Source organism: Papaver somniferum, chromosome 6 (genome assembly GCF_003573695.1).
Source record: "Papaver somniferum cultivar HN1 chromosome 6, ASM357369v1, whole genome shotgun sequence".
In the NCBI taxonomy this organism is placed as follows: Eukaryota; Viridiplantae; Streptophyta; class Magnoliopsida; order Ranunculales; family Papaveraceae; genus Papaver; species Papaver somniferum.
In genome coordinates, this window is record NC_039363.1 from 92,699,646 (window position 1) to 92,711,558 (window position 11,913).

Here is an 11,913-nt window from a genome sequence, read left to right on the forward strand (position 1 = left end):
GAGGATACCTCCTGTTAAAAGATTTCATCTTCAAAATGAAGAAAAACAAGAACAACTTAGAAGTCATGGACAATCAAACTCCAATTTCTTCAGAAGAAGTTAGAAATTGGCTTGAATTGCCTCCCAATGTTCTATCTCTCATATTTTTAAAATTAGGGGCAATTGATATCTTACTGAGGGCTCAATCAGTTTGTTCAGTGTGGAGAAAAGCTTCCAAAAAGCCTTTGCTGTTTCGTTCTATAGATATCAGGAACAGCTGGGATTTGTTTGAGGAACAGTGTGATATGATGATTGGTCGTGTTTCGTTTAATGGTAACAGGTACGATATGCAAAAGATGGTGAGAGAAGCTGTGAATAGGAGCTGCGGCCAGTTGGTTGACTTCTCTTTAGAAAGTTTTGCTTCCAATGAGCTTTTAGCATATACTGCTGAAAAGTAAGTGAATTGTTTTGTTTTGAATTAAAATTTCTTGTCATTCATTTGCAGTTTTTTTGATGGTTTTTCCTTCTCCTCCGTGTCTATCATAATAACTTTTATATATGCTGAGCATCTTTTTCGATTCATGGCTTGTTTAGGATAATGAAGTTTTTGGTTAACTGTTGACTAATATAAAAGGTTTATGATTTACATTTTTTTTTTGGAGAAGACAATCGGTTAGCTTATTGAATGAGTTCGCTTACATGTTAATTTACACATTCTTGAACAGCTTGAAGGACAGTGTAGCAGACCAGTACAGTATTTTGATTGTCCATTTTATGCTCTTAGCTAGAATCATAGGCCAACCTAGGGCTATATGAGTCTAGTAGTCGATACGAGTTTTTGTTTATTGCAGTGCACAGCGCCACAGCACAACTTTTATGAGTTTCATATATAAATCCACTTTAGAGCATGCTTATCTGAAGTGCAAGCCATTTCAGGTGTAGTTCCTTAAGATTATTTGTAAATTTTATGAGTTTGATTAACTTTTTTGTATGGCCTTCAACATTATTTGTAACCTCCCCATATTAATTACTATCTGTTTGCAGGTCTAGTTCTTTAAGATGTCTTCGACTCGTACATTGCTATCAAGTTAGCGACGATACATTGATTAACATGGCTAAGAAAGCTTCCATGCTGGAAGAACTTGAGATATGTCACTGTTCTTTCTCACTGGATACACTTAAAGCTGTTGGTAATGCATGCCATCAGTTAAAATTGTTCCGTCTTAACAGTCGAGGATACGATCATCCAGGCAAAGAGTGTGATGATGTGGCACTAGCCATTGCAGAGAATATGCCTGAACTGCGTCATCTTCATCTTTTTGGGAATAAATTGACCAATGTGGGCTTGAAGGCGATTCTGGATGCCTGCCTGCACCTTGAATCTCTCGACCTCCGTCAATGCTTAAACGTTAATCTAGAAGGGGATCTACTGATTACTTGTAGAGATAGGCTTATAAAATTAAGGTTCCCGAATGACTCCAGTGATGATTGTGAATTTGATGCTGCAATCATTGATCATGACAATGAATTCTACCATATAGACTCTGGTGTAGATGATGACAGTGGATACTCAGACTCAAGTTTAGGTTTATGACTTGCCCTACGACCCAGAATACTATGATTAGTCTCGTCGTAGTACTATGATGGTTGTGAGTTATTTGACTACTGTGTATTGCTTCTCTCTTGGTGTGGAGTGCTGGAATACTTTTTGTTTAGTAGTGTACCTATACGCATAAATATTTTTCTAATTTCTCTAAGACATATCTATCTAGGCGTTCCTAGTATTCAAGATGGAGCTTGGTGGTTTAGTTTATTTTTTCTATTTTGTTACTATTTGTTTTTTGTGTGTAGGAGGAGGTCAGCGTTGCTGCTTGCATGTTTTGTGTTATCTTTGTATCATAAAAGCACAGTGGCTTGGTGGAAGTTAACAAGCATAAATGAGTCTTATGAAGTTGATGGGTTTAGTTTTCTAAACCGTAAGCAGTACGAATATCGAAAACAGAATGAGATCGAACTAGAAAAAAAAGAAGAAGCTGAATTCAACCATTACGTTACACATTGAAAGAGTTTTATGAGTATTGCAGTGCTTCTACACTTTTGACCTTTCTTCATTGTGACCCTATATATATATCTGTGAGTATAGCTGGTAAACTACCTCACCCAAACAATGGTCACATATAATTAACAACAACAACAGAAAAAAGTTAGCAGTGACTGAATTCTGGAAATTTTGAATCCTTTTAACTTGGGTTGTTATGTTGTTCCAATGTACAACAACCTTCTCAAGGCACAAGCGTTCAGTATTCCAAAATGACAATTAATGGAGAGTAGAAATGCAACGTTGGATTTTCTTTTTGTTTATTTCCAAGAAAAAATCACTCTTGGTAGTAACGACCACTTCATTCTACACTTCCTTTCATGTTGAATGTTGACTAGAGAAGACAGAGAGTAATTCGTTGGCGTTTCAGTTTTCAATGGTGCATGAAGCTCTATAAATAAATACTAAAGCCTCATTGAGTTTCATTTTCTCAGCAGCAACATATATCCAAGAGATTCATCTACTTTCATTTGTGGAGGATGCCTCCAAATAAAAAATTCCATCAGAAAAATAAGAAGAAGTTAGAAATCATGGACCATTAAGAAGAAGTTAGAAATTGGGCTGAATTGCCTGCTGATGTTCTATCTCTTATATTTTTAAAATTAGGGATAATTGATATCTTACTGAGGGCTCAATTAGTTTGTTCAGCGTGGAGAAAAGCTTCCAAAGAGCCTTTGCTGTTTCGTTCTATAGATATGAGGAATTGGCAGGGTTTGTTAGAAGCTGACATGTACAATTTGGAAAAACTGGCAAGGGAAGCTGTGGATAGGAGCTGCGGCCAGCTGGTAGAATTCTCAATGGAACGTGTTGGTAGCAATGAGCTTCTAGCATATATTGCTGATAAGTAAGTGAATTTTTTCTTCTTCCGCTGGAATTTTTTTTTTTTCTTTTTCATTTTTTTATGGCTTGCAGCATTATTTGTAACTGCTCCATCTCAAGGTTTGTCTATTTTCAGGTCTGGTTCCTTGAGATGTCTGCGTCTTGCATTGATCAACATGGCTAAGAAAGCTGTCCTCCACCGAACAAAAATGCTGCCTGTTCCTCCTCCTCACCCAGCAATAATAAAGAAGAAGATCCTTGAGGCTGCACCCTGATGGATTTTTTTTTTTTTTTTGTAACTTGTAATAATTCAGATAACCCCTTATCCAAATTTTTTTCCGCTAGTGTCTAAAGTATCCCTGATTCGATTAGTGTCAACTATGGTGATTAACCGAATTAATATTGATTAGTGTATTAATTAAGATTAATCGTTCGACTAATTTTTTTCATCAAATTCTTTTTCTGTCTTTTTATTTTTCTTCTTTTGATTTAGTATGATGATTAAAAAAAAGATTAAAACATTTTTTGAGTTCTTTTAAAACACTCGGGAGAACCTTATATTTGATTACCAATAACAATTTTGGTGATTCAAAACCAATAAAAATCGGAACAAATCTTGGATCTTTTACAGTTACGGTTGGGAAACATTGTCGACTTAGATGCAAACAATAATTTACGGCTCGAAATTAAAGATTTTCCAGCCGTAAATTACTTCCATGGTTGGGTCGACAAGAACTCCCAACCGATTCTTTTTTCTTTTATTTTTATGTATGTATCAGAAAGAGTTGCGGCTAGGTTTTCCTAGCCGACACGGGGAAAACCAAACCGAAATTAATGCTCTGTTTGTACTTTTTTCGTTATTGTGATTATCAGAATAGATTACGGCTAGGAAAATCTAGCTAAATCTAGTTGTGGAGGCTTTTTTGCAGTTGAGAGTTCTTACTTTCCCAACCGTATAAGTAGGTTCAGGGATCACGGTTGAGAAACCTGTATTTTCTCAACTGTATTACAAGATTCACGGTTGGGAAAGTGTGAACTCCTAACCGTTATAGTTTTAGAAACTGTTTATTTTTTCCTCAATTAATCGAATCGAATTTTTAAATCAATGAAAAGTAAAAATAAATGGTGGTTTTTTTTATTATTATTTTACCTTTTACTTTTTTACAATCTTTACGCGATGGAGAACATAAAGAAGAAGAGAGGAAGAAAAATAATAGATTTCGTTTTTTTATGATCATCATCTTCATCACGATGTGATGGAGAAGAAGAGAGAAAAAGAATTATAGATTTAAGTGTTTTAATGATCATGATTTCATCATGATGAAATTATGATAGTCATTTTCATTTCATCACGACGAAATGAAAGAGAAGAGAAGAAGAAAAAAAACAAGAGAAAATTAAATATATTTTTAATAATATGTTTATAGGAAAGAGTATATTTGACATTATTGATTAAGTTCTCCCTGTCCATATTTAGGATAATAGAAACCGATAAAAACCTCCTAAAATCCATAGACTTTAAATCCCCAATAATAGGATTCATAATAAATAGGTTTTGAGAGGTCTTCGACAGATGTCGATATAATACATTGAAATTAAATGTGGTTTTAATGTATAACCTTGTCGAGGCATTTCAAAATGAAACTAATAGAGAGCAAAAATGCTACACTGATTTTATTTTATTTTTTGTTTATGATGTTACGAAGATAAAGTCGCTTTGGTGGTAACATGTAACAATTAACAAGCACTTTATTGTAATGTTGCACTGAGGTCCGAGCTCACAAAATGCATGAAATTGACACGTCACAATGCTCATTTTTCCAGTCTATTAACGAAAAACCAATTATCATGATCCTCGTGGGTTAACAACTCTTTATATAACTAGGATGTCGCAATGCCACGATGCATGGTAGCAACTGCTACCTAATAAATTTATGGTGAAGCGGTCTGCCACGCAATTAACCCATTACCACCGTATACTTTCTTGCTCTTTATTGATACGAAAATAAATGTCCCTAGGGGTAGTTCCACTGGTTAGCAGATACAAGCACAAAAAAATTGAATTAACCCCAATGACTTAAGTCATTCACTGGAGGTATCCATCATCATTATAAATAGTAGTATTATTCCATATGATTTGATCGTCAATCCACTAAAAAAGGTAACGATCAAATTCTGATTTTGTTCTGTACCAATCGGAAACCAAGTAAGATATCATCTTCACCATTTAACTCAAGACTCTATAGATGAAGGGATGCGTAATTTCTTTCTTGACAGTTCTTGGGGCCATAACTAGCCTCCAAGTTTCCTATGTTGTAGGTTCTCCAACTATATACTCAAATCAATAGTAACAATCATTGTTTTTTTTTGTTTTTTGTTAGAAAGGTGAGTGAAGTTTTAACAATTATAAAAACTTGAAGTCTCTCTCGAAGTCCCTACTCCTGGTTTGGTATTTGATATTTTACTAATCTCCAAAAGGTCATAAGCTCAAGTAAATTTTAAATGACCTATATCTGATAAGGCATTCCATTGTTATCAGGCCAAAGTCGGTACATATAGTATGTAGTTTATAACACAGTTTCCTAGCTCCTCCTACTTTATACTAAAGCCATAATATAAATGTTGAATGAGTTTTTTAAATCTTTTGTTTAAGCATATTGGGGGACATTCAGTTGAAGATAAGGTTATCAAGATCATAACTAGCAGTTCCAAAATAGTTCAAAATCTCGTAGCCGATGGGGAAAAGTATTAATATTTCCAATATATGCGGAGCCCAAAATATATATTTTGTTCTATATATATATATATATATATATATATATATATGTTTTTTTACATCAAACCGATAGATAATAATATTTCCTAACACAAAACGTGTCGGATTAATTTTTAGTTTGAGGAAAGTGTACAACGAAAAGATTGTTACATACTGATTTTCAGTATGTTTAACAAAAAAACTGATGTAAGAATGTGAAGGATAATGAGGCTTCTACACTGTCATCACCATCCTGTATATATATGTACCCAAAACCTTGATATGAATTTCATTTTAAATCTTTTAGAGTTTTGAAAAGTTCAAATTCTTAGACATTAAATAATTAATAAGTGATTAAGGAAACTTTAAAGTCCTTCTCCGACATATGTTCATCCTTAATATTACACTATGATATACATGTATATGATGAGAGAGTTATTAAGATAGTGAATGAGGAGTTTAGTGATTGGGAAGACTACCATGACGAAATTAACTCCATTACATATTTTTCAAAGCTCTCACGAGGAGATGGTTATTTTGACGCTCTCATAGGTATTAATACCATAATTCATGTGCTTAGCTTAAATGTCTAATAGTTTCACGTTTTCCCTCTTTTTTCTTTTATTTTTACAATGAACACATTATATTGATGATGCATGATTGTTTCACGAATGGTTGATTTATCATCATGAACTTTTCAAAATATATAAGGAAGAATAAAACACGGAATACGTAGATGACTCAGTAAACGATTTCCACTCTGCACGTTATCGAGAAATCGAAATAAATATATTTAAAAGATATTTTTTAAATGCCTAATAAAACGTAAGAGATGTAACCATAATGATCGGTTGGTCTAATATTTTAGTATGCAATATAACTTCTTTAATATAGTATTCTAGATCGCTAATAAATAAGAATATTCAAAGCTAATATAACACATTTCAAAACCGCTAAGCATTAATAAAACTTACATATCATATAAAATAATAACTCTATTAGAAAAATAAGAAATAATTGGCATACAAATTTCTCAAAATATAAACTAATATTGGTAGGATATTATTTGAATTTCACATCAATTTGTATTTCATTCTAATAAAGTTGTATTTCATCCAGGTGATTTCATCCTCATTAGCAGTTTTAACTGCAAAATCTCACTCTGTATAAATATAATATTGTAAGATCTATAAAAACTTGCACTCTCCAATGCAAATCAACACTATCTCTCTTGGTTTTTAATTACTTTTAACAATTTTCAGTGCAATGATTGGTATTATCTTGTGCATGGATGCACAAGTTAACAGAACCCTTACAATATTTGAGTTTTGTTGTATATGTCTCCTATTTTTCTATTTTATTTTTGAAAGATCTCAAATATTCCTTTTTTGTTTTATACCACAAATGTCTATTCATTTGATTGTCCACATATATTATCTATTTTCCAGAAATTAAAATTAGCGTTCGGAACATATTGGAGGATGCACCCGATGTCTACCTTTATGTTGAGTTCGACCATATCAACATGGATAAGGTGTCTCGAGTTGGCGATCTTGTTTCAGAAATCAAGTTTGTACTACCAAAACCCAAAGCTAATTAACCGAAGCATCGAACTAGATGCAAGCTAATGGGATTTTTGTATCTAGTATTATGTTTTTCCCTTGTTAAGATCGATGTTACCATTTCTAAGTAAACAAATTAATGATTTATTATTATATCGTTCTCTTCATGCATTGTTTAGTACAAGCCGTCTAAGTAAAATTTATATATAAGGATTGTGCTTCTATTTTAAAGTCTTATAAAAGTGAATTTAATTTGTTGTATAACTATCCTCAAGTATATGAAAATGTTTGATTCATATTTTTTAATGAACTTATTATATAAATTAAGGATAATGCTTTTTATTGACATATCACCTCCGTTCTTTCACAATTCTTATAAACTTATAAATATAGTATGTCATATGGCACTCAAATATGGAAGAAAATATTTAATACACACTGAAACTTTAAATCCACCATGGGTTGGGTTCCGCATGTTGTACCGTGTGAGAAATCCCAAGGTGGGATTCCACCTGAGCCATAAGCCACGCTATAAATGCATTAGAGTTTCGGGGTATGTGTTTTCGGTATAATCCGCGGGACATAACCCACTGTGGATGTAGTGATTTTACATAAACATTGTGTTAAGAATCCTTTGAAAAATATCAAAATGTCGCATGGAAAATCAAATGAACATAAATATCTATAGACCTCATGTAAACATGTTTGATACCTTTCAAATAAGGAAAAGTAGAAGAGGCATGCACGAAAAAAAGTTGTATTGGTAAAACACTTTTACTTGCTAAAAATGACAACGGGGACTTGTTATACAATACAAAGATCACCAAGTTGTAACATGTTCATATCGTAAGAACTCTCGACTTTGGTGAAGCCACTTCATCACTAATTATTAACACACATTTTTGTGTCTTTATCTTTACTCGAGAATAATATTTTGTTAATACCAAAATTTAACCAAAGAGTACAAAAAACTCATTTTAAAGGGTGAGAATAAAAAATTTATCTAGACTTTAAGCTTTTATGGATACACATTTATGTGTCTAGTTTGATCTAAATTCGTTATTTAGTTAGCACTTGATTGTGTACTTATGCTGGTAATTTATGATAGACGCATTCATGTGTCTAATATGTCTCAATTCTATATATTGTTAGTGCTCAATTTTGTATTTATTATGGTGTTTTATGTGTGTAGATATTTTTGGAAAAGAAACATTTACTGGAGAAATCACCTCGAAAAATTACTAAGGGCACCTAGAAATGCGTTAAAGGCACCCTGAGGAGTTGATAAAAGCGCCCCAAGAGTTTTTCACTATTTACAGCCCAAAATTATTCTTTGTACCCCATTTATTGCTATTCGCACCCGAAGAATTGATAATTGTACCCCAAATTTCTAAAGGGACGTCGGATTTGGATAAGGGGCAGTCATCTTCTTCATTTGAATTTCTAATTTTGGCGGGAAAAATTAGGGTTTGGCTTTGATAATTAAAGGGGTTTCACTGAGACTAAGGTCGTGTTTGGTACCCTGAATATCTCATCCTAGGTGGGTTATCTAGTAAAAAATGGTTAAAATGTGTTTGTCTCACTGAAATTCCAATCTTGGATAAGGATTAATAAACCTTCCTTGATTTTAGGAAGCTGACAAGGTGAGGTTATGGTATTCTTTTAAGTACCTGGGATACAAATATCCTTACCTGGGTTAGGTTGTTATTTTCCTTTAAGATAAGTAGTTGTCTAAAAAATAATTCTTTATGTTGGTTGTTATTTTCCTTTAAGATAAGTAGTTGTCTTAAACATAATTGTTTATATTAACCTTTTTCTAGCTGTTATTTTCCATTAAGATAAGTAGTTGTCTTAAGAATAATTGTTTATATTAACCTTTTTCAGGAGTCAAACAAACACAATCTAACCTAGCCTAAGAATGATATAATTTTAGACAAATAACATAAATACTAACCAATAACAAGGTTATCATAAACTAATTTAAGATACACTATTCTAGAATATGTTATCCCATTTCCAAGCTCCCAAACAGACCCTAAGTTACTGAAATTAAATGGGTTTGCTCTAATTGATTAAACAGAGTTGGTAATAGTCTTTGTTTTAACCAGAATTGGCTAGATAATCGGGATTTCATGATAAACTGAGTTCTCAATTTTGGCTGGAAAATTTGTTCTTCATGGCAGAACTAGGGTTTGATTTTTAAAGTTATTAGATGGAGATTCAACCACTGGATTTTCTTTAGATGGGCATGTTAAGCCGAAAAAGGAAGATATAGTCATTAGATTCAAAGGAATTGGGATGGATTGATGGACAGAAGCAAATCAGGGACTGGAGTTGTTTTCGAGATTATGTGAAGATTTTGGACAAACCCGAAGAAGATTAAATAGTTGCAATCGATCATATTATCCTGTTTCATCAAAACATGGATGGTAAGTGATTTGGTTTCGAAGAAATATGAAGTATTATGTGGATTTGATCAAAACAGAGTATGAGCAAACTCAGGTTTTTCTTGGGTTTATTCGTGGAAGATACGTGGAGTTATCAGCCATGCACGAGTTTAACTCAATTTGTTGCGAGAAATCAGAGTGTTGGGAGAGAGTCAACAGCTGCAGACGCGTGGAAAAGGAAAATATAGAAATTATTCCCGAGAATAATATCTTTTCGTTGTGAAGATTTGTGCAGTTATGACGAAAGATTTGGCCCATGTCGAGTATATATAAGTTGCGGGGAGCTTGTAGAAAGGAGTACGGAGAGTTTGGAGGAAAATTGTGGAGCTAGAGATCGAGAAATTGGAGTTACAGGAAGTTATCTTCTGCTGCTGTAAGAACACGATGAACAATAGTCAGTCCAAGTCAGTCGTGAATCAGTCAATCGACGACGGTTCAATAATTTTTATTTGAACTAGACTTCTTGCAATTGTACTTCGTTAGTAGCTGAACTTATCAATTCAGTCGTTAAAGACTTTACGCGACCGCATAATCATTGTAAGCAATTTTTATTCTTTTTGAATCTAATGAATAATCAAAATTTCTCTGATTTTGAATTCATGAGTAGCTAAATATATTTTGTAGGATTTTGGAAGAAGCTATTTTCTAAGAGCAATTCTTAGTAATTATTTCCTTTGACATATTCACTCCATTTTTGTGCTTTAAAATTATTAAAAAATTTCTCTTCTTTACATGCTTCCTAATAATTGTTATGGGTAGTTTTGCTATCTATCTTTCACAAGCGAAAGAAAATTAGGCTTTAGAATAGCGATGAAGGTCAATAAAAGAGCTTGTAACGTTATATCTTCCAGAGCATGAGATTGAGTTCGAATTGTTTTGAGTAATTATGAGTATTGTGTCAAAGATAAAATTATTGAGTTTACAACCATAAGAAGTAGTGAAATCCAAGACCCTAGATTCATCTCTCCTTGGTAAAAAAAAATAGAATAGCATTTTCTTTTATAATCTTGAAACCCATCCTTTGAAAAGTTCAAGAATCGAACATTCTACTTACGACTTCTAAAACTACATCATTTTATGTGTTTGTAGGTGTTTTTGGTAAATAAACTTTTGTGGAAAAAATGGCTCGAAAAAATGTTAAAGGCACATGTGGAAAGTGATAAAGGCACACGTGAAAAGTGGTAAAGGCATCCACATTTTGGATATGGGCATCCCAGTGGCTAAATGCACTCGTGTTCTAGATACGAGGGCACCCGTCTTCGTCACCAATTAAAATTGTTTTTGGCGGGAAAGTTTCAGTCTTATCTGCGAAGTTTTCTCTTCTCTTAATCAGGATAATTACCGGCCTGTTATGACTAAATAGGATTGATAATTGCGTTAGAAATGGAAAAAAAAAATGAGTTGATTATTTTAAGATAACACAGGGGCTGGAGATATTATCAGGTTTCTTTTGGTCTTATTTTGGGAAGTTAGGTGTTGTTAAGAGAAGATATACTCTCTGAGATCCGTATCTTTCAGATTTGGGAGTTTTTTAACAACCCAAAGATGTGTAAACAGAACTAACAGAGACAGAAATAAAATAAAAAAAATAAAATAAAGATATTTTGGAAATTTTTGAAGATTTCTTAGCCCCGTGTGTATAAATAGGGTGTTGGGGGTCACTGATGGAATATTGAGAGTTTGGGTGAGCGGCAGAGCGAAGAATACGCTGCAGAGAAAGTTTCAGAATTCTTCTGCTGCCGCAAAGAGGAAAAACACGATGAATATTTGACAACAACATTTAGTCATAGAAACCGTAGCCTACTCAATTGCAGCAGAAGACCGTCGATTATGCTATAGTCTTATTTAATTGTTTCCTTTATAATAGTCAATTTGCAACACTTATAAACGTTGCAATTTCGTTGTTTTATTCTTTCTTTTTTTTTAGATTTTGATCTTTTAAGCACTTTTGACCCATGGATCAATATTTTGAGAGTGTTTGAGCATGATGAGCTAACCTCAACACCAGGACAATTGAGGAAGCCATATTCCATAATTTTTTGGTAATTATCATTGATCCTTACGACTTTTTGTACTTGTTTTAATTGACTTATGAGTTTTACCGATTAGTTGTGATTTTGATTAATGATGTATGCTTAGGCTTAGATTTTTTGATGAACTATGCTTATCATTTGTAACTAATGTTTTAGAAATCTATTTTTGACAAGAAAATTGAGTCCATAAAAGAGCTAAAATAGTTAAGAATTTTAGTTT

The 11,913-nt window shown here is 33.1% G+C and overlaps 1 protein-coding gene across 2 annotated transcripts; it reads left to right on the forward strand.

The window, feature by feature from the left end:
• Positions 1-3,369, forward strand: LOC113288423 (putative F-box/LRR-repeat protein 23). Of its 2 annotated transcripts, none has more exons than XM_026537453.1 (3): positions 1-433; positions 1,024-2,921; positions 3,017-3,369. In XM_026537453.1, the coding sequence occupies exons 1-2, from the start codon at positions 36-38 to the stop codon at positions 1,571-1,573; spliced, it is 948 nt and encodes a 315-aa protein (XP_026393238.1). In that variant the 5' UTR covers positions 1-35; the 3' UTR covers positions 1,574-2,921; positions 3,017-3,369. The 2 variants fall into 2 exon arrangements, with proteins under 2 accessions (XP_026393238.1, XP_026393236.1); XM_026537451.1 differs by having other exon boundaries at positions 3,033-3,369.
• Positions 3,370-11,913: the final 8,544 nt, after the last annotated feature.